A 23,684-nucleotide genomic window follows, 5' to 3' on the forward strand; every position below is an offset into this window, starting at 1 on the left:
ATAGGGAATCTAACTTGTCCTAGCGGACGAGGTGGCCCATAATGCATCATCGCACCACCTTATCGCTGCCATGTTTGAATTCTGGTCGCGAACAGGAATTATTGCCGTATAGAAGCTGGTCTCTGGCTAGTTTACTGTTTTGTGCCGCTTTAGAGGCGAAACAATAGGTATTCAATGTAATCGTCACTTTTATGCTCAGACTTTATACTCAAAGCGCTGTGCACCATGTCAGCCAACGATGAGGGTGAGTTAACATCTGCGGCTTATGTTATTTGGATAATGCTAAGATACCTACGTAGTGCTAATATGACTAGCTGCTGTTAACATCAGTTTAAAATACTGCTCCATTGACTGTAGGCCACATATTTAGTCCCGACTATGGTTAGTTAAATTAGATTCACCCTAAACAAACATCGGTGACGAACAGCGTAGGTTGTAAGCATGAATAGGTTCAAACAAACAGTAGCATTAGCTTGGGAGCTAGCTAGCTAGAGTGTAGCTAGCGCTGCGTGATAAGCGACATTTATCACGCTGGTTTATACATACGTGTTACGTTTAAATTGTCGCATTGCTTAGAAGTTTAATGAAGTAATAACGGGCTAAGTTGTGGGCTAACGTTATCCTCTAATATTTGTATGTAATATATGTAAGTATTCGCAATATTTATGTGTTTAGCCCCTGCGTTTGCTAAGATCGTTAGCAGCTGAACTAGTTAGCTGGTACTTGTAGCAAAACGTGTGAGATTTGAACAATAGATCTACAGTAATGCTGTCGTTTTGTTTGCCATATTAACACTATTCTATGTCAACACTGCTAATCGGGGCTAGCTAACCTCGATTCAGACCAACTGACTAGTGCAAAAATTGAACTGTGGGATGCTGAGTGCTGTTGACCAGACATGGGTTTTGTCTTTGGCATTGATGCAACAGAAAAATGCATATCCTGACATTTTTATAACGAGGCAGCTTTATCACCCTGTTATGTCAGAATAAGTCTGGAGAGACTTGAGAGATTCAAGTGCAGGGACTGAAATGTTCTGCCACTTTTAGATAAAAACTTGACCATTAAAATCTGTAATATGGTTTTTGTAAAATGTCATGTCTGTTGTAAAAATGTATTTGCCTGTTTTAATTTGTTCAAATTGTGCCATGAATCAAGTAATTAATTTTGTTGACATGGTTTCTTGTTATCAGTCTCCGTGAATCACTGTGCAGAAAAGTGATGAAAGAGCTTTGAATAGAGATTTTTGTAAATAGGCCCACCTCATAAAAAATAAATTGGACATGATGTTACAAAAGGGAGACCAGCCAATCTGGGTCAAGTTTAATGACGCATGAAAACAAGTATAGTAGCTGTGCAAACAAGTCATTAAGTTATGTAACCAGACTACAGGATTCTTTATCACCTACTACTGCACTGTAGACTGAGGCTGAAGACGGAGGAGGAATTTGTGACATAATTGGACGAATTGTGAAAATCCCCCCAAATTGATAAATTAAACCATCTGAAATTCACAAGTTGCTGATTCAGGGTGCACAAGGGGAATGTGCATTTACAATAGTTGCTTTCAGAAGGATAGAATGATGTCAACCTAAGCATATGTTTATTATTATAATATAATCAACTGATCTGGGGCTAATCTGTAAGCACAGGTGCCTTTGTTGCAGATTATGACTTCGATGAATATGACAAACCTGGTGCTGAGCGTTTCCGCAGACGGAGGGGTGGACAAGATGATCTAGAGAGGTAAATTATCCTTTGTGTTCTCACATCTATAGGAACAGTCCTGTACTGTTAAGTATACAATAAGGCTGAATATATTCCCCTGTGAGGTATCACTAAAATGTTAATTCAAAATTTAACCAATTTACAACTTACAGGGAAGATCTGACTCTGCTGAAACCTACTCACTTTTCAAAAGCATTCTGCTCTTGCAAACATGCTGCTACAGATAGTTTGAACTGTAGAAAGTTTAAAAGACTTTTATAGTTGTACTCTGTGTTGTAATATCTTTTATGCTTTTTCAGGATTTTAAGTAATTGTTGAAGTTGTTGATTGCTGTTAGTGTGTTCCATTTTAGTATGATAATCAATGGACTAAGTCATTTTAATGTTTTATTTGCATTTTCATCTGGGAAAGCAAATGTTTGTATTTTTGTCATATGTTTGTGGTTTCCTGTGATTCTCATTGTTAAATTGAAATTGATTTTTGTTTTTCATGTGCCACTAAAAACATGCATCTATACATCAAATTTTTAAAATGTTTTCAGTTATGTAACAATGCATTTTTTAAATAATTTTATTGACTTAGTTAAGTTATTCATATTTTTTTCAGCCCCCATAAAAACACTTTAATAAAATTCAAAATCACAGCTTGGATAGTTGTTTTTTATGGTTCATAATTTATCAAAAAACACACTTAACACTGTCTGTACTATTATCTCTTACCTGACTCTGATAACCTGTTATTGGTTGGGTTTTCTCAAAGTGATTTGGAAGAAGATTTGTTAGAAGAGGATTGGCTGTCAACTAAAAAGGTGAGATAAAACATATTTTTGAATTTCACACTTTCATTTTATTCTAGACACCAGTAAAGCACTAGACTTGTTAGTACGGTTTCTCCTCTTACAAGCAGGAAATAGAAAATGCATCCAAAACACTGGTTAGAGCATTTAGAAAATAGAAGTGAGCAGTGCACTTGTGACAGGTGGCTCCTCCACGGGGGGGAACTGTTAATGTGAACCAGGAGGAAGTTTAGTAGGCAAAAACAACAGTGTTAACCTGCCCAGATTGCCTTCACCACATGCCCCAGTGCCTCATACATACAAAGAGTAGAGGACAATTTCTACATATTCCTCTGTTTATATTTCAGAATCCATCAGAAGTGTCAGATGAAGAGCTGAATGATGACCTCCTACAAAGTGATGATGAGGATGTAAATATGAGGTAAGCTGAATGCATCATGTTGAAGTTTGTTTTCATTGTAAAGCTGATGAGTTTCATCTCCTGTTTTTACATTTTTTCCCAATATATTTAATGTCTCTTTTCTGGAAACTGTAATATTTTGTTTATTCTTAGTGGTCAGGATGTGAGCTTCAATGCCCCGTACAACTCGGCCACATCCTTTGACGAGCAGGAACCAAACTACACAGATGATGTTGTGAACCTGGGTGCAGAGGGCTGTGAAGAAGGGGATGTAGAGGCGGGGTACCAGCAAGATGGGGAAGAGAGGTATGTAGAGGAATACAGCCAGGATGACAACGCAGGGATGCCTGAAGACCAAATGGATTACACTGGAGAGCTAGCTGAGTGTGAAGATGGCTGCCAGGATGAAGTGTTAGACATCCAAATCAATGAGACCATAGATGGTGAATTTCAAGTGAGTCCTCACATTTGCTTACTCACACGTAAAAGCCTGTGGATGCACACACAAACACACACAGGCACATCCTCCCACACCCTTTTCTGTCTAACTCTATTGTATCCAAGAGATAATGTCAGTTTTCTTGTCTCAGTAAGAGGACGGTCAGGATTGAAAATCTATTCAGGCGAAGGAGATGTAGGTTGGCGTTTTTGGGCAGGCATGGATTAGATCCATTATCACTCCCTGCCAGTTAATTTCTCCATATTGCTGACAAAGTTTGTGTTGACAGCTTGTTTGGCGTGAGGTAGTACTCTGTTGTCACCTCCGAATCTCTGTGCCATTGTGACCTTGGACTCTGTGTTTTTGGAAGAGTAAGAATCTGCTTTGTGTTGAGAGGTGCTGCCAATCGGCAGAGGTTAATGTGGGGGGCTTTTATCTCTGGCCTTAGACTGGATCTGATAAAGTCTCATGCAGGTGAAAAGATTATTGACCTTCCTGAGGACACCCCATACAGTTTTCTAATGATTGATGCTGGTTTCCCTTTTATTCGTTTCCCTTCCCTCTTAGCCAAGACTAAGAGGATCAAAGATAAGACCAGATCCATGTGCAAATTTTCTCTGTGGTCCATTTACCAAGGCGTAATGGTGTTTGGCACCTGACAGAGATATATTAGCCTACCGCCTTTCTCTAAACAAAGATAAGATGTTGACCTTCTTGTGAAAAGTGTACACAAGAAATGAATGCCTGTTTAGGATTTTGGGAAATGTCTGCAGGTATGGATGTGTAATACAAATAACTGTTTACAAGGTCACTAAACTGCTTGATCGTGACATTTTGCACACCCTGATATTCAATAAGTACTATGTGTAACAGTTTAGAGGATTAAGCTGTTGTGTTCCCTTGGGGCAGCCTGTTCATCCATCTGATTTAAAGAACATTTTTTTTCTGCATTAATATGTGCTGGTGTATGGAACACCAAACACCACTGTGTTATTATACTTATTTAGCAATAAATTTTTACCAGAGGGTGTCAAGGCTGGTATACACTGTGTGATTTTGGGCTTTCCCAGATAACGTATGGCCAAATGTGACTCCAGAATGGTGGTTCTATGTTGCACTAAGAGAAAGCATCAAAGATGGCCAGTGACAGTCTTGTGGCCTGGGACAAAATTCTGAAATGTCAGAAATTTAGAATGATCATCTCACAATGTACAGTATCTGCTACTACAACCTATGCCTGCTAACCAACCAATAGGAAATGCACCTTGGAATGATGCACCAATCAACACAACACTGGCTTCATTGTTTACAACTATATCTGCACAGATGAGTTACTCATGCCGATGATGTTTTGTTCTGTATATTGAGTTGCTTTGTAGCCTATGATTCAGTTGGTGTTGTCATATCCATATCCATCAGTGTGATGTCGTATCAAAGTTTATGTTGCAGAGTGACTTGCAGTAAACTTAGAAGAATACTGAAATCTCAGTCTGTAGGTGGCTTTATACAGATAGGATGTTTGAATCACTAGCAACTCCTATACCAGTTGGTTTTCTGAAATCACTGAGATGTGTAGTTGAGATTATATGAAGTGATTGCATCTTGAACTGAAATGCTTTTAGCAAAAAAAAAAAAAAAAATCATTTGTCATCTCCTAGAAGGTTTGCATCTGTACCGTGTTTATGACATGGGGTTGTGAATTTACAGTGCGGCCAGTGATTTGCAAGGAGTCAGTCAATGATATTTTCACCATCACTGAAGCAAGGATGAGTGTTTTTATCTCTGCCAGCATTTCTGTGTATCATGTCAAACATTTACATCTCATTGAATTTCAAATGCTGTCAGGAATAGTAATGAAGCCTTGCTCCCACTGTTATGGTAATTTGAGTTGGGAGGGGGGGTTATATGGTGTCTCCCAAAAATCATCTCCATAACATTTTAATATTTGGCTTCATATTAGGATTTTTTTTTTTCTTCAAATTTTTAGTTCTGTCTCACTACTAAGTACTAAAATATATGTTCATTAAGCTCTTTTGCTTTTATTTAGTCATTCAAATATGTATTAAAACCTTACTTCCACATTTTGTAAAATTTGCATTTCAATGCAAGTCAGACTTATCCATGTATCCCTTATGTATGTTTGTATCCATGTGTTCCTTATATGTGTATATGTTTGCCCTATATCATGACACTATTGCTAGAAATGGATGAAATAGAAACACAAAGATCTTCTGTCAGCCATTGCTGATCTTTTTTTTTTTTTTGGAGCATTGTTATCACTTTAACTAATCAATACATATTATCCATGTGGTCTTTAAAGAATGAAGACGATTACAATTACTATGATGATGAACCTCTGGATGAACATGGTGTTCATCAGGAGGAGGCAGAAGGAGAAGAGCAGCAGCAAGAAGAAGAGGAGGAGGAGGAGGAGCAGGAGGAGGAGGAGGAAGAGACTGCAGAGAGCGCTCAGGTCTTTGACACAAAGGAGGTAAGCTAAGACCTTCCATACAGTATCTTACTTTTGTTTTTTGCTATAATTTGCTTGTATAATTTCAGAATCACCTGTTGAAACAACACATTGCACAAATAACTAACAATACCTTTTTAACCCTTCATCAAAGTGTAATTTTATTTTTAATGTAAATTTTAAGTCGAGATTTAAAGAGGTAATGTGGTCATTTTTATAAAAATTTATATGAAATGATTGAAAATAGATATTCATAGTTAAATGTTAACTATTGTAGTAGTTATTTTAGTTATCATTAAACTGTCTTGATTAACTAATTACTTGTAGAAAATTCCAAAGAAATTCTGTCATAATTACCTAAATCTTAAGATGTCATGTTCTGTCCTCTTCAGTCGCAAGATAATGGGTTTAATATTTTAGAAGGCTAAGAAAACCAGAGAACATAAATTTTGGAGGCTAAAAGTAGATTATTTTTGTATCATTGCTTAAAAATGACTTAAACTGATGATTGTCAAAATTGTAGCAGTATCAGAGAGGAGGTTTTGATGTACTGCAAACCCTGATGAAATTGAACACAAACAAGTGAAGTGTGTCACTACTAATCCCAATTTACACACAATTGTGCAAAAAAACCTGTTTACCTTAGTTTATCATTTCTGAAACTGTTTTCAGGTTGAAAATGCAGCTACCCCTGAAAAAGAAACAAAGGAGGAATCGGATGAGGAGGATGAGGAAGATGAAGAGTCTGGTCGCATCCGGTTCAAATCCGAGAGAAAGGATGGTGTTGTCATGCGGCCAGTTGATGCAAGCATTAAAAGGAGGAATATTCCTGAAACACTAGGTAGGTGTTTCCTGCCTGGGATAATTGGTCCTTGATTCACCAGTAACCAGAGTGAATTTTCAGATATTTTGTGGTTTTGAATCTTTCCTTTTACACTGTAACTAATTTACATTACTATGGACTTAAACCTGTCTTTTCTCCAAGTTTATATTTTCCCCAGATGATTATTGTACAGGTGCTTCATTTTCCTGTTTTTCTTCTATAATTAGAACTGTCAGACAAAGCCAAGCAAGACCTGAAGGAGTTTGAGGAGCAAGAACGGCAGAAGAGACAAAACCGTTTCATGGGCCAGGGTCGAGGAGGCGGAGGACGAGGCAACAGAGGAAGAGGAGGCTTCCCAGGCTTTGGAATGGCAGATTTTAGAGGAGGACACAGAGGACGAATGAATGAGCAGAGGCTTCCCCTGATGGGAAACATGGGCATGCAGGTAAACTATTACAACATTAAAGGGTTAATCTGTATAGCTACACAGATGCTCTGCTCTTATTTGGTTCTGCTCCTTCTACTACTACTACTGCTCTGGCAAAACAGCAGGCTGTACTCAAACTCACACAATGTTCATTGCATTAGTTGTGGATCAAGAACTTGGAGTGAATACAGGTTAGGAGCTGTGTATGAATGTCAGGGGTCTGCAAAGCCAGGCCTCATTCACACTAAATGGCAGCTGTTGCTGGCCTAGCCTGTGGATTGATAATTGCTCTGTGTAAACAGTAGTCCTGAGGTGGGGATGTAGTGTTTCAAAACAAGAGATGTATACCTTCTTGTATTAGTGACACTTAATGAGGCAGGGTATCTTTGTACTTAATATGTAGAGGCGTCCTAAGCGATAGTCTTTAATGCATGAAATAATCAAAACACCTGGGTCTCCTGTGTCACTGGTCATATTTGGGTTTGCTCTGCAGCAGCTCAGCAAAGAACTTCTTTTTGGGGAACAAAAGAGGGACATTTGTCTTAATTAGACTGCAACTTTGAAAGATTCCAACTCAAATTAGCATAGTGGGACAGCTGATGCTTCATTTAGAACCTCGGTTAATCTTTGGGGTGCATTTTTGCATAGGAGAGGGGCTGTTTTTGTCCCCGCTTTCTTACAATATAGTTATATTCTAGGTGGAAAGCATCAGAATCCTCAGCAGAGAGTAGGAAAAGTTAGTGACTAAGACCTCTTCTCACATACATGTAGGAACATCAGTATTGTTTTCAGACTGACTTGAAAAACCCCAAACCTATCCTTGAACCTTAAGTCTATGGTGTGTTGTTTGATAGGAAGAGGTAGCAAGAAGAGGATTAGCTGAGCTCAGTTGTCATTGCTGTCACTGGTACAAGATGGAAATTGTTTTGGTGGTTCAGGCAGCACACTAGGTATGCTGCTAGCATGCAAGCTAAGTTTTTGGTAGGTTTAGTAGGGGACAGAGGCAGTGGCATGCTGATTAGCAATCTAATTAGCTTAGTGGACCAGTTAGGTAGATACTTTACTTTCAAAGGTGAGTATTACTTGGCTGTTGCTTTTTTTTGTTTGTTTTTTAGTCACACCTAGACCCTCTAGCAGCTGAAAAGGGATCTGGTAGAATAACTTTAACATTCAATGTTTTTTTTATTTATTTTTTTTTTAGTACAGTACTTTTTATTTTCCTAATATACATTCTTTTTTGTTGTTCTGTCAGTCTTATCTTGTTTACTTGTTGCTTTAGAGAAGAGCATTGTACATGCACATTGAGAGCTACTGTACCAGAGTCAAATTCCATGTGTGTCCAACACACTTAGCCAATAAAGCTCATTCTGAATACTGGTGTTCCATAGGAATGCTTACCCAACGTTTGGCACATTTAGCTGTATATCAATAACTGCTCATACTGTCTTCTTCTTCTTTCGGCTGTTCCCGTTAGGGGTCGCCACAGCGAATCATCCGTTTCCACCTAACTCTATCCTCGGCATCCTCTACTCTCACACCAGTTAACTTCATGTCCTCTTTTAGCACATCCATATATCTCCTCTTTGGCCTTCCTCTTGACCTCTTGCCTGGCAGCTCCATCTCCAACATCCTTCTACCAATATAACCACTATCCCTCCTCTGCACATGTCCAAACCATCTCAATCTGGCCTCTCATAACTGCTCATACTGTAAATAACTAAATACCAGTGTGCATTTTTGTTAAAGCAGTTCTTCTCGAGGCTTTATAACATTTCACTCTGGCTTTTTATTAGTTGAGATTGTATTATTTAATAGCAATGGGCTTTAAGATATATAACAAAACATCAGCACTGGAAACCGGAAATGAAAATTTAAGGGCAGATGGACTACACGCCAACAACATGTACAGTCTGCTGACTGCTGTTAATGAACTTGTACCGTTTACAAGATACTGAAGTACTGGAGTGTTTGACTGTTTGTGTAATTTGGTCAATGGCATGTTTGGTAGTTAAAACAGACTGGGCAATTATCAAGGACCCACTTGAAACATCACAACTGTATAATTATTGTTCCAACAACATACTGTACATGTTGGTGCGTCCCAGGTTGATAAATTTCAGTGCTCACAGATAGCATGACTTTTGATGTTGGTCATCTTTCTGACTGTAGCTTACTTGTGATTCTACCAAAATTGCCTTCAGTTTTGTGTTGCATGTAATTTTAATTTTCAGGGGAGATTGCTAAATTACTTGAGATTACCATCTTCAGTCATATTGTTCAGTTGACTTATTGTCTTTGCATGGCTGCAAATACAGATATCAAGATCTTCCCAGAAAAAAAATGTTTTGACACGTTTTTGGTTCAGGTCCTTTCCATTTTTGTATCTCTTTCCAGTCATCTCGAATGCCTCCTCCCCATCAGCACCAGTTGCAGTCTCAGCAGCACCACTCTTCGCATGCAAGAGGACCTCTTTCCTTCCAAGAACACGGGCGTCCACTGCCCCAGCAGCCCCTTCAGCCCCTCATCCCTCCACACATGTCTCACCGCTCCCTGCCATTGCGGCCCCAAATGGATTCGCCAGCTCGGATGATGGGCTCCCCTCCACCCAACTTCCCCCAGCATCATCAGGAGCAGCCTCCACAACCCAGACACATCTATATTAACCCCCATTTTAGAGGGCCTATGTCATCCTCTGTACAGGGTAGGTCAATCCACAATCACCCAGCTTCTTATTACCAGAATTTATATAGCTTCTGTTCCATTCAAGATTTTCTTCTAATTTCCAGTGTTGTTCTGGATTCACAACAATGCTGCACAATTCGTAGTATTAAAGCTGTAGTTTTGCTGTTTCCTTTTACTTGACAACAGGTCTGCCACCCCTGCATTAGTATGGAGATGTATTGCATCAAACATGCTCTCCTAATTATGTCCACAAGGTGTCTCAACAAATAAAAATACTGGGTTTATACCACAGAATAACCTGTGCAAAGGCAGAAAACCTGTACCAAGGAAAAGGTCAATATCTGTGGAACGTTATGGATTCAAAGATGATGTCCAAGCACATAATTTATAAACAATGCTTTCCATAGTTGCTGCTAATGTACAGTATACATATAATAAATTGTGCATCTGTATTAAAGTAGTTCATAATAAAATTAGATTTTTTTTAATTATTATTATATGGTAGTCCAGTTAAGCATACTGACATTTTCTGTATTGTCAGAATTTAAGTCCAGCAGTTGACTTGGCAAGAAAACAGAAATGCACCAACTATTTTTAATTGAAAAACAACTTGTCTTAGAATTATAATCTAAAGTCTGAGTATAAAAATCATAATTATCAACAAGAAGCTCAGTTGAGTTGCACGGTGCTGTTTGGTTGGCAGTTATCCTCATGCCATCCTGAAAGATTAGAATGTCATTTTGGTGTTTGGTTGAATGACAAGTGAATTGCTCTCCCAGCCAGTAATGGGCTTATCCTGCCTTTTTTTCTGGCAGCATCACCATTTCATTCCCTGAGATGGGTTTATCAAGCCTCTCTGTCCAGGCCAAGATTGAAATTTTGTTAGCAAAGCATGTTAGCATGTGTGTCACTGGGGGGGGGGTTTGCTCAGAGAATGAAGTGTGCTGGAAGGTCAGGGTTGCCTGTGGTTGTGATTAAGGATGTTTGTATCAGTGTCAGTTGTTTATGTATTCTGTTTTCCAGCTGTAAATGTACTGATGTACATTTACAATAATCCTTACCTTACCTTGATTGTGATGTCAACTGTTGTCAAATAGTAAATGTCTTATTCATTTTTATTTGTTGAGTTTTGCTAAGTGTATCATGTATTGACTTTTCTTGAGCTTGTGCTCAGCAATGTAAAGATGTGAGGAGCAACTCTGACATAAAATTTATGTCTGTAGAATAGCCTTTATCATGGAGATGTCTGAAGGTCTCTTCCCTATCTAGTAATACCCTCTCTTTGCCTACTGCCCTTCACTTTCATTTTTCTCTTCCCACCCCCTCCACCCCTTGTTCTTTATGTCTTTCTTTCTCTTTCTCATTGCAGTGCCCTTGATGCCTCCTGTTCAGAGCCAGCCCAGACCTGCTGTGGGTCCTCAGAGGTTCCCCGTGAGTAGCAGCTGCTCCTCTCCCTCTTTTTCACCTCACTTGCTCTTCTTCTCCACCCATTGTGCATCTTGTTTTTATGAAGCAGTATCATTACAGCAATTAGATTGCCGGGCCTGGCCAAATACATTTAAAGTAAATCTGTAAACATTGATATGTGTCTGGCTCCACAACTGGGAATGCGTGATAGAGGGTTTAGGCAGTAGGATTTTGGAGGTTGGGGCTGCAGTGGCGGGACTTAGTTAACAATCCGTCATGGATGTACTGGGGCTCAGACTAGCCAGCTTGGCACATAATGGAATTGTGAAATCAGGCTATATGGCCAGTTAAAATTCACTTTTCACACGTTTGTGTCTCAGAGGCACCAAGACCCTTTTTGAACGGTATTTGAATTAATGAAACATAGTGGTTGTTTGATGAGGCTGAGTTGAGCCTCTTGCCTTTTTGCACTATGCATTCTGAAGGTTGAATTTCAAGTCTGAAAAAAAGAGATCTTAAGTCAGTGATTTTCTGTAAGAAAAGGTCCTTTATTTCACTCGCACATAACCCATTACTAAGTGTGATGTTTGAAGTTCACTGTGGGAAATACTATGACCTTATTTTTGTGTATTGTGTTTTAATACTTTATCGCCCTTATGTAACTTTTTTTATTTTAAGACCTAGTGTTCTTTCCGGCTTTTGACTCCTTACCTGACTCCAAAGGAAAGCTGCACAAGAATTTCTATATGCCTAGACTGTCTGTTTATGCACAAATGGCAAATAAAAATCTTGAATCCATCCAAAAAGTGATGAATGCCTTTAAAGTAATTACTGTATCAAAGGAAATGATTTGCCAGCAAGTGAGCCAAAGCACTTTTAGTTATTTTGTCCTTCTGTTAATGATGCCCAGGCATCAGGTGGCACTGGTACTGACTGACATCTTCCTGGAGCGTGCATTTTATATGGATTTATGCAAATTAGCCTTGCTAAATAGCTGGATCCAATTGCATTCGTGTGGATTTCGAACCTTGTTGCCATATGAGCCAGACTTTCACAAAGGAGTCAATCTTGCCAGAAAAGAAAAACTGTATATTTATCTTTTTCAAACTTCAGTGTCAGTACCATGCAGTTGTGTTAGCTGAGGTCTGTAATGATGCTTGATATTGATAGCATGGTCGCAGGGGTTTTTTTTTTTTTTTTGGACTCCGGTCAGACAGTAGAAGGTTGGGTTGGAAGGGTATGCAGACAACTGGATAGTACATAGGATTCCCCAGCTGTCAGTCGCGTTTGGGCTGCTGTTGCCAAGGACACAATTTGAAATGCACGTGACATACCAACCGGCAACAATCCATTTACCAGTGGGCACCTGATTACTCATGATTATCATACATTATCATCCCATCAGATTTAATTGTTAAAAGACCAGCAGAGGGGGGGGGTCATAGCCTCTAGTGTTGCTGCATTAAATTTTAGCTGGCAGAAGCTGGTTTTGAAATATTAATCTGTTATTAATATGTTTAAATAGTGACTTTCAGTAATCAGTAGGAACTATTTCTAATAGTAAGTATCTTTTTGAAATCCCTTTTCTTGTTGCACATTTAAATTCTTCCTTGATGGCAGTTAATGGCAGCCACAGCTCCTTGGCTTGTAGTCTCATGAACAATCCCAGATCCTGTATACAAAGAATGACCAACAGTAATGTTTTGTTAATGTCTGTAAGAAGTTAACATTAACCCAGAAACATAACATCTCTTTAAACTGAAATTTCCATTCTCTATTAAATATGTGACGTTTGGCCCCTTTCCATTATATTTGTCTTAGCTATTCCCGCACTGCTAAGCACTGTCCTAGCATCACTTACATATTGAGTAGCCTGCAGCCTGTTTTTCAAGGATTAGAAATGAGAGGATGAGCTGTGTTATTGTGGAGGTATTAAATGGACATCAGAGTTCTCATTGTGCAAACCTGCCTGTCTGACCTTTTAGAACAGTATGATTGTACCCCTATTGTGATCCCTTGTCTTTGTAAGCCCCTTTGATTAACTTTCTGTTAAGCAAGTTTTTGGGACTCAGGCCTTCTAGCTTTCTAACACCTCTCCTCTCTAAATAGTGCCACACAGGAGCAGAATAAAGATGGATTAAGCCTTGATAGCATCTTAAGTAATTTACAATAGGCTTGGAGGAGGCAAGCAGCCGATTTGTTGAAGTGCCACGTGTTGAATAGCAGGTTAATTTTTCAACAGAGATGGATATTTAAAAGAATAAAGGAGACAGTTATGAGGGGGATTCGAATTCCAAGGAGGGATTAAAGGGTTGTTATCTAGTTTTCCTTGGAAGTTAGATGTGAGTAGCAAGCATGCAATGATTAGAAAGCTGTTGAACATACGGTGTGGTTGAAACAAAGATGAGGGCTCTTATCCCCTCCTGAAATACCCTCTCCTTGTTAGAGAAGGGCTTTTAGAAGGTTTATCAGCAAAGCCCCAAGATGCATTAATGTGGGTTTGCTCATGAATTCATGCTGAAGGGTTTCTTTAATATTGGCATGCATATTGATGGTTACAACTCAAGATTCTGCATCTTTTTAATGACCCGAGCCCTTCAGTTATATGTGCTCCCTGCCCAATGCAGTGCTGCACAACAAAGTCCCATTTTTCATTAGTTTAATTTGTTTTTGATTATTGAGGTCCCAGAATGGCCTATAATTCATGATTTTTGTGTTTTCTCAGGGACCGGGAGACTTCCAGCAACACTTGCCTGGTAATTTTGGTCAGCCCCATCGGCCACCTCATCACATGGAACCCTATAGGAACCAGCCACCTCAAGGCCCCCCGAACAGAGAGCCGCTCTTTATGGGAGGTGAGTCCCACACCCAGGCTTGATGAAGGTTGCAAAAGCTCTCTCTCTCTATTCAGGATCACCTCTGGTACTATAACTGTATGGTATGTTGCTAACTTGCTCGTGCTGCTTCATTAGAAACACTCATGCTAAATGCTTCTGTATACAGTGGCTTCAAAGAATGTTCAAAGCCTTTACTGATTTTCACATTTCGATTTAAATTGATAACATTTCCATTTTTTCCTATAAATTTACACACCACTCGTAATGACGATATGTGAATATGTTTTTAGAAATGTTTGCAAATTTTATAAATATCAAAAACCCATATCTCTCATTTACAAGACTATGTAGACCCTTAGATGTGGCATTCCAGATTGTGATCAGGTGCATCCTGACTTGGATGAAGGTTCACCTTCCAGCATGATAATCCATACAGCCAAGACAACACTGGAGTGTCTTCAGGATAAGTCTCTGAGTGTCCTTGAGAGGCCCAGACCTAAATCCCATAGAGCATCTGTAGAGAGACCTGAAGCTGGCAGTTTACAGACACTTCCCGTCCAGTCTGATGGAGCTTGAGAGGATCTGCCAGCAAGAATAGGATAAACTGCTCAAATCCAGGAGTACAAAGCTCATAGAGACTTAGCTAAGAATACCTGAAGCTGTAATTGCTTCCAAAAGGGCTTCTACAGTGTACTGAATGAAGGGTTGTAATACTTTTGGAATTGATTTGAACTTTTTAATATTTAATAAATTTGCAGCAGTTTCAGGAAGCATGTTTTTAGTTTGATATTATGGGTTAAGTCTAGATTGATGGATTGATTTTTCATTCACAGTTCATTAATTGGTTATTTACCATTTCCCTTTAAACAACACTATACACTGTAGAGAGAGAGTTACTGATGTGTTCACATTGGCTCATAAGGCTATAAAGGAACCTAACATCTCTGTTCATTGTTGTTTGGGTTTTCCCATGTGGTCACAGATCGCACAGAGTCGGCACGCTTTCCAGGGCAGCACATGTTTGATCCCCACAGCAACAACCTCCATCAACAGCAGCAGCTGCCCGGCCAGGGCCACATGGGCTTTAGCCCATCAGGACCAACTTTTAACCAGCCAGGCCAGAGCCCAGTCGGGCTGTTTTCAAGAGAACCCCCAAGACCCAACATCCCTCCCCACCAAGGTCACGAGGGGTTGGTCGGCTTGAATCAACAAGGTGGCTCGTCTAACCATCCCAGGCCTTTCATGAGCCCCCGTCAGCAGTTTGGCCAACAGGGAAACCTGTTCCCCCCTCCGCAGGTTCCATTTGGGATGCAGGTACGCATAAGAGTAAGTAATTTTCTTATATATAGGTGATGGCTGTGTATTTGTGTTTGTAAGAGTTATGTGTTTTTTCTTTATTTCCTCTACAACTGTCTTGAATTTGCTTGTAAATATGGCAATTTAGGTTTTTTAAGCATCTTCTCTTATTTGTGACAATTCTTGGTAACAGGCAAACAATTCATATGCTTTCTGTGTTGTAAATGTATTTTTGCCAGCTTTGTTCTTGATTATTGAAATAGTTTTGGCAAATGGCATGACTAGACTGCTGGATCATATTCACTACTTTAAGGAAAGACCCATGACTATTTGGTCAAGAGACATACATAGACAAGAGCTCCCTCTAGTGATCAAATCATTATTGTAGTACTACTATGTGGATGCATGAGGACACCAGTTAGAGGTTAATCATATGCAGAAATTGTCTAATTCAGTGTTGACAATAAGACAATGCATAAGAGCTGTTGCTGTGGTTTTAAAATTTTTAAATTGACATGAACATTTTTCATTATGTGTGGTAATCAGTTCTGGTTCAACTTATTAATTAGGTTCTGTTTTATCATCTATTTTGATTATTTCAGGGTTTAATGCACAGCTCTCCTGTATCCCAGCTTCCGCATCACAACCCACTGCCATCCCATCAGACCATGCAGCAGCAACACCATCGGCAGGAGTTACCCCATCATCAACAGCTAAGTCTCAATGAGCCTCGTCCCATGATGCACCATAGCCAGACTCCCTTCCATCAACAGCATGCGCGTGGTACCCCCAGGCTGATGACACTCCGCCCTCAGAACTCCCTGCAGCGCAACATGTCCAACAGGCAGAGGCTGGTGAGAGACAAACATAATCACTCTGTTTTAGGCCAAGACTGATGAAAAGCACTGGGTTTGTAATTTATTGCTGTCATTTTAGTATTATTCTGTCAACATCATTCCTCAATAAACAAAACATAGCATGGTGAAACTGTATAGAACTAAATGCACACAACATGACATGTTTACATTTTGCCCTTTTCTTCAGAACACACCTGTTTCCAAGCAATTGCAGCAGCGCAACAGCAACTTGCGCGAGCTCCCTGTAGCACCTAGCAACACAGACATGAACAGTGCCCGCCCAGCCACCACCCCCTCCTCCCTAGCCAACAACATCAGGCCTGTTGCCAAGGCAACACAGGGGGTGCGTCCTGGGCAGAACACCGAGCCGGAGTGTGATGGTGGCAAAGGAGGAGGCCAAAGTGTTGCCAAGAATCAGTCGCTTGGGGGAGCAGGCAGGGCCGTGGTTCACAAGGAAATCCCAAGCACACCAACTAGCACGGCACCAGAGGTCAGCACACCAGCCAGCACAGCACCGGAGGTCAGCTTTTTAACATGCTTGGAAAAAAAATAATAAAAAAAAACAGACTGGGAAAATATTGAGCTTGTATGGGGCTTGTTTGTTTGCACAAATTATTTCATAACCATGTATTATGCTTTCTCAAATATTCTCGGGAGTTAACCTGCTGAGCTTTTTAGTGTGCCAAGGAGGACTTTTAATAGAAACGTCCAACAACAAGGTTGTCAGCCACTGCTGTCTCTTTCCATTGGAAAGAACATTGCTACTGCATTTTTCCCTTGGGTTTTGATTTTTATTACATTTTAGGGTTAACCTGAGTAATATGGTTCAAATAAGGCAGTGGCTCATGGCTCACCTTCCAGTAAATGGAGCCAGGCAGAAATATTTTCAGCTTGTGTTTTGTGCTACAGGACCCTGATGAGGATGAGGAGACGCAGCAGTATCGTATGAAGATCGAGGAGCAGAAACGTCTGAGGGAGATGATTCTGAAGAGGAAGGAGATGCGGCGGCAGATGCAGGCTGGTGTCAGAAAAAAGGAGCTACTGGAAAGACTCAATTCCCAGACAAACACTCAGAGCCAGGGCCTCGCTCCTGCACAGATTCAACCTGAGCAAAAAAATCAGCAGATGCCACACCCTGCAGAAGAGCAGCAGCCAGAACAAAAACAGCAGCAGCAGCAGCAGCAATTACAACCACTTCAGCAGAAGCCGTTTCCACAGAGAACACAACAATCATTAAATCAATTATTAAAGAACCCTAATCAAGGTACACACATCCCTCCCAGTGGCACAACTCAGACCCCTACGCCACGTACCAGTGTCAAGACACGCCTGCAGATGGTAAAAGGAAGCCCTCAGCAGCAACAGACTGGGCCTGGCCCAGACCAACAGTGGAAGCAACCCCAACAAAATCAGCAGCAGTTCCAACAACGAAGGAGCAGTTCTCTGCAGAACATAAACAGACCAGGCACTCAGATCCTGGGCAGTCAGATCCAGTCCACTCAAAAGAACATACCTTTAACTGCTTCAGCGAGCCCTGGCCCGGCTCAGAATCAAGGACTTAAACCCGGGGCCAAAAGAACTGTGATGCATCGGTCCAAGAGTGTCGAAGGCCACCAAGTGCCACAAAAAGTCAGAGTTGTTAAACTTTCAGGAGCGGTGAGCATATGGTTTTATTTTTCTTCTGACACCTTCTCTTGTGTTTTGGTCCGACATTTATTTGATCCTCTTCAACTGATTTTTGCCCACTGGGGAGACGGCGCAGTTTTAAAATGAAATAGTTTTAAATGCCACTGGATGCCCTCATGCTGTCTGTTTTGTAATCTAAAAGCTATCTAACCTATGGGAATGACAAATGATGTCTGTGTCATTTTGGTAAAATTGATCTGTTAAGAGTTTCCTCTCTTAAGCTTTGGGAACTGGTATTTAAGGCTCAATGCTTTTATGCACCTTTAGAACACAGTAAGGCTGCAGACATTTAGGAGAGCAGTATGACATTTTTCTGTAGAGTTGGGGACGTCTCATCACTGCTCTTAAAGGTTCATATCCTTGTTTAAGAGGACAAGCGTATTCTGAAAGACAGAGGCCTCGGGGACTGTAAAACAAGAGTGACAGTAACGCCAACAAAGTCCAGAATCACCAGTTCTGGCTATTTTATGTTCACTTGATAAGTTCCTGCTGTTGCCTTAATTACACATTAATCTTTATTGAAAAACCACAAAGGCATGCATGTTAAACATTCATACTTGTCACTGATAAGACATGTTGGTGGGATGTGATAGTATTAGAAATAAGCCGCTTTCCGACTCCAGAGGATCAAGCTTCAGAGCCAAAATCGCAGGCTGGCTGCAGATGAAGATAACTGGGTGTCAGTGCATTAATGGAAACCTGTACACAGTTATCTGATGTACCGCATCTTGGAGAAAAAAGGGGAGTGTGATACGAGGTGGAGAAAGAGAGATGGAGACAGAAAGACACAGCTAAGGCCTATAGCCACGGTGAAAAGAAGATTCTCTAGGTGCTTTCTCGTCCTCATTGTGCGGCTGTCATCAGCGAGAGCTTGACAATGTTATCTCCTTTCCTCTGTTTTTTTTCTTACTTTCTCTCTTCCTCTCTGTCATCCCTCAGTTACTATTTTCCATCAACCCGTCTCTCAGGTGTGAGGCAACAAAAGAATGCCAATTCAAGAGCCTTGTAATTAATCTTTCCTGGTTGAAGGGGGAGCAACATAATACCTGTGTAAGAAAGTTGCCACTTTTGAGGATTTGTATTTGTATGGCTTAGGCACACAGATAAGAGGCAAATTATATTTTCATCGGGGATAATACAAAGCAGCGCAAGACACAAAAGCTGGAGAGAAGGAGGGGCGCGAGGGGGATGGGGTACACATCGAGCTGCTGTCGTTCCAGTGTAATGCAGCTTAGCATTTGATGGGTGCAATCAGGAGCTGTGATTTCTATAGGAGGGATTAATCTATTTACTCTCAGCTGGGACAGGTCAGAGATATCGCCTCCTTTCTTTCCCCGTATTGATCTGTCACATCTCTCCACAGAGTTGGGAAGAGACGACCTTCAATTCTTCCCCATATGTCAAGAGAGTTGAGATGTGACTTTATTTGATAATGAGACCATCACCTTGTTGGGTTGATCTTTATTCTGTACAGCCAGTGTGATAGGGATCCAGCTCCAGTGCTGGCACATGGCCTTTTCCCCTCTTGTCCAGAAACTTGACACTTTGCCTAAAAGCATAATGTGAGCAAGTTTGTGGTGCCTGCAAACTGAGATAAAAGCTGGAATTTTATTTGCGGTATTAAATCATTCCCATCCAGAGTGGAAAGGGACCTGAGACCACTTGCACCCCAGTGCAGCAACAAGGCACCTGGCTGGCATCGCTGCTCAACCAGGGCATCCAAAGGAAGGTTACCATGCCAGGACAGCAGCAACAGGGACTGGGTGCAGCACCACAGGCTAGCCAAGGAGGCATGGTCAACCCACAGCAAAACAGGGTATGTCATAAATGACCGCATGCCTTCTTCTGTACTGTGGACACCAGTGCCTATTTCACCCAAAGATTATATATGAATAGAACAGACTCTGGGGCAATGGCAGTTGAAATATAGAAGCAGCTGAAATGTCTGGAGTAAAGTTGTCCTGTGCCGCTGGCGCTAACCTGGCATTCCGTAAACATACCAATCATGCTGTAGTGGTGATAAGACAGTATGCCAGGTGCAGCAGTACTGACAAGCTGAAAGCAACGTAACACAGGGGGGCTACACAAGGTCCCTTGGCCTTTTCTGCACGCTTGTCACCACCAGGCTCCTGTCACAGTTACCATACTCATGATGCTGACAGGGTAAGGCAGCCACCATAACGCTTGCATGGCTCCTCTCCCTTTATGCTCCCCTGCCCAAAGCTCACACACAAATCTACCTCCTCTCTTTTAGGGATCTCTTCCTCCTCTGCAGCTGAAGAAACAAACCTCTAACTTATGAGTTCATATGAAGATCTGTCATGCCACGTACATCATGTTCTGACATTGATGTTCTTTTTGAAAACATAAGTCAATCATGTGAGAGCAAGGTGTGTCTGAGAGTGGAAAACAGTTCTTAAATTTGTCTTTCTGTTGAGAAACATCTGCACACAGATGAATGCAGGACTAACAACATGCCTGTTTAAAGCAGAAAAAAGTGTCTGTATTTTATCCATTTGTTTCCTAAATATTCTTGGTACATTCCTTCCTTTGGGTTATTTCTCCTTTGTTGCTGGTCTAGGTTGTCATGTCAGGTAGAGGTAGAGGGAGCGGTCAGATGGGTCGAGGTCGTTCGATGTCCGCCAGACCGAGCCAAAGAAGTGGAGAGAAAGAGCGCTGCACTGTGTCCATAGAGGGCCTCTCTTCATCCACAACTAACATGCAGCTGCAAAACCTTCTCCGGTCCATTGGCCCCATAGAGGTAGGTGCCATGTGCCTTAAAACTTCATGTTCGAGTGTAGTAAATTATTATATTTGACTTAACTATATTCCAATTTATAGCAAGAGTAGCAAAACTGGCAGTAAATTTAAGCTACATAGCTCATAATAAAAAAACTTGCACCCACAGGGCGGCAATAATGAAATGTTCTTGGTGTGATCACATAGCGCCCTCTGTTGTAGTCATTAGGTAGGTAGTGGACTTGAATGAATTCATCAGTTTCCCTTCACCACCCTCACTCCCTCTTGTGGATAAGAAGAGTATGTAGTTCTATTAAATGGGTACTTCTCTATTCCTGTGTATCACAGATGTTCACAATGATGCCCCAGCAGAGGAAAGCAATTGCCAAATTTACCTGTCCCCAGCATGCAGCAAGTTTTCAGATGAGCTTCCACAGGTGATCACTTGCTTGTTTTTCTTCATCCTTATTTGCATGGCAGTTCAGTTATTACATACTGTACAGTAGTCATTTGGTATGGTCTTGAAATGTAGTTTCAAATCACAAATCAACTGTTAATTAGTATCTCAGCCCCCTGACACACTGGTTCAAACTTTATCACAATTACCACACAGGCATATGATTGATTTATCCCACATTGACGTGTCACTGATTGATGGATGAAGAGCACACTTGAGCCAGCGTGTCCTGCTACGGGAAGTCACTTTCTTCTGATGGGGTGGTATCCTGTGCACAGCTCCAGCTCAGCATAGGAATATGTCTTCAGCTCTTTGGGGTCACTCACAGTGAACGTCTCTGCACAGAAACATTTCTCATCAGTTGTGCCCAGTATGCTTGAACAGTGAATACAAAGACATCAGTAAAATGAGACCGCAGAGACACTGGACAGTTAATCTGACGATGATGTGGTTTGTGGAGAATCTTTTTGTACATCTAAGTAGAACTTATCATAAGATAATGGTTGCTCCCCACCTCAGAAAGATTCATAATGACAACTGTTTTGCTATAAAATTAATATTTTGGCTGTTTGAGGATTGCTGTGGCCAGCCTTTCCATGTGGGATTTTTCTTATTAGTGCTTCTTCCTTTCTGTAGATGGCAGCATTGCATCGCTATTGGGGCTTTTTTCCTTCTTAATTCAAGTCAGTGTTCAGGTAGAGATGAGTCTCCAGTCTTCAGCTGAATGGCACTACCTAGTGGAGAACTTGCATAAGGGCACAGATGTTGCTTGGTGTGATGATTTAACATTGGACATTGCCGAGATTTGAACCAAACTGGCAACATGAATACATTTTTATTTGATATCAGTGCTGTTGGGAGTTGTGAAATTGTTATATAGGTTTTGTGGTGCTTTAATCTCAGCTTGTTCAGGTCCTCTCCCTCATTGAAGTTAGCTAAAATATCGACTTAAAATTTACAACAAAGGGGCAGCGTTGAATGACCAAGCAAACTGTTAGCTGGAATGCATTTTGGAAAAGTCTTCCTTCCCTTTTGGGTGTATATATGTAGTTGTATGTCTGTTTATGGAGCAGTTAGACTTAGGTTCTGTGTTTTTAAAGGTCTGTGTGATAGTTTTTTGTTTTGTTTTTTTTTTAATGATGACACCTGTTGGGAATTTAATTAGCTTTTTTTGGTAGGTCTGAGAATTGCTTGCAGTTCTCTTCAGGGTTTACCAATTTCTGTAATTGTTTTTAGCCATTATATCCATTTTATTTTCTCCAGTCTGAATTAATCAGTCTGAATCTGGGTGAATGTCAGTTAAAATGTGGTGCCTTATCACTGAGTTGCATAGTGTAACTGGAATAGCACTTTGAATAAAAGGCTTTACACTGAGCTGATAATGTAGTGGTGGTCCCAAATGCTGAATTCCCCTTAGTATAATGTAGACATGTCATATATGGTGATCTTTAAAGTAAAATATTATTTCTACAAAATGTCTTCAGAAAACTGTGGTAAATAGTAAATAAGTAGAGGCCGCTGTCACTAATGCAACACTTGGGTTTTGTCCGGTCCTTTCGCCCTCATTCGAGGAATGCTATCACATCATAGAAAATTTTGGATGCTAACATTTTATTAACTTCATGTCTGGCATTCAGTTGGATTTCATGAGACATTGATAAATACAGCAAGTAAAGCTCACATTCTTTCCCCATAATCCCATGACTCACTCAACATTTTGTCAGTTTTGTAAAGAAAAAGAACATCTTTTATCTATTTTTACTTTTAACTTCGTCTGTTTTGTGAGCATAAATTGTAGGTATATGACATAAGAAGGTGAGGGGGCAACCATTATCTGTGCGGTGATTGTGTACATAAGTAGACCAGATCTTTCTCTCTGTGTGTTTATCCTATTATAATTCCTTTGAGTTTTCCTTTACTCATGTTGTATCACAGTTTTATATGTAAGAATATGCCGACATGTCCAGCCATAATTCAAAGTGTTTTGGAATTAGAGGCAAAAGTGACTGGACCAGATTTCTGTTTATAAAACAAAACGTTTAGGGGGGAAAAAGAAAATAAAAACATGGCCACTATACCATGATCATGCAGGTATGTGAAGCCAGTCAAACTTTAGTCCAAAGATGTGTGGTTGTGTGTGGTGTCCACGTGTTTGGTGCCTTCAACATGAAACGTCTTTCTTATTTGTGCCACATTTTCTTCATTTAACCTGTCACTTCCTGGGTGCTCAACTTGTAACAAATCACTTACTTTTAAAAACTATTTGCTAACTTGGGATTAAAGTGCAGTTCCTGAGTAATAATTTTAATAATTTTAGAAGTGTAAAACAACAATTAGTGACGAAGTACGTCTTCAAAGATGAAAAGGAAAGCCACTGAATTTTGGCATTAAGATCATTTGCTGCATAGTCAGAAACAAGAGTGTCATCCTGCAATTTTAACCGTGATGTTATACTCATGTGCTGCTCCATGACATGACATGACATGAATACACCATATGAATAGGTTCATTATTACACTACCCTACATGACTTCACTGGGAAGTATTTCACTTTAGAGCAAACAGCGTTAACATATTAATTGTTTAACTCTTTAAAGTCTTTTATTTACTGTCAGAAAATGAATTGCCTGCTGTGCATGT

General features: G+C 40.4%; 1 protein-coding gene across 6 annotated transcripts; it reads left to right on the plus strand.

Moving 5' to 3' along the window:
- The first annotated feature begins 47 nt into the window (after positions 1-47).
- Positions 48-23,343, plus strand: rbm33a (RNA binding motif protein 33a). 6 transcript variants are annotated; one of them, XM_020602265.1, is made up of 19 exons: positions 48-244; positions 1,668-1,746; positions 2,488-2,536; positions 2,872-2,945; positions 3,078-3,378; positions 5,684-5,854; positions 6,506-6,674; positions 6,884-7,101; positions 9,478-9,784; positions 11,135-11,196; positions 13,898-14,027; positions 14,992-15,335; positions 15,908-16,159; positions 16,350-16,652; positions 17,072-17,818; positions 19,488-19,664; positions 20,430-20,609; positions 20,936-21,024; positions 21,201-23,343. In XM_020602265.1, the coding sequence occupies exons 1-19, from the start codon at positions 226-228 to the stop codon at positions 21,247-21,249; spliced, it is 3,720 nt and encodes a 1,239-aa protein (XP_020457921.1). In that variant the 5' UTR covers positions 48-225; the 3' UTR covers positions 21,250-23,343. The 6 variants fall into 6 exon arrangements, with proteins under 6 accessions (XP_020457921.1, XP_020457918.1, XP_020457920.1 ...); XM_020602262.1 differs by having other exon boundaries at positions 49-244; positions 16,350-16,682; XM_020602264.1 differs by having other exon boundaries at positions 49-244; positions 15,938-16,159; positions 16,350-16,682.
- Positions 23,344-23,684: the final 341 nt, after the last annotated feature.

The sequence above is a fragment of the Monopterus albus genome, unplaced genomic scaffold, assembly GCF_001952655.1.
Source record: "Monopterus albus unplaced genomic scaffold, M_albus_1.0 scaffold55.1, whole genome shotgun sequence".
Lineage (NCBI taxonomy): Eukaryota > Metazoa > Chordata > Actinopteri > Synbranchiformes > Synbranchidae > Monopterus > Monopterus albus.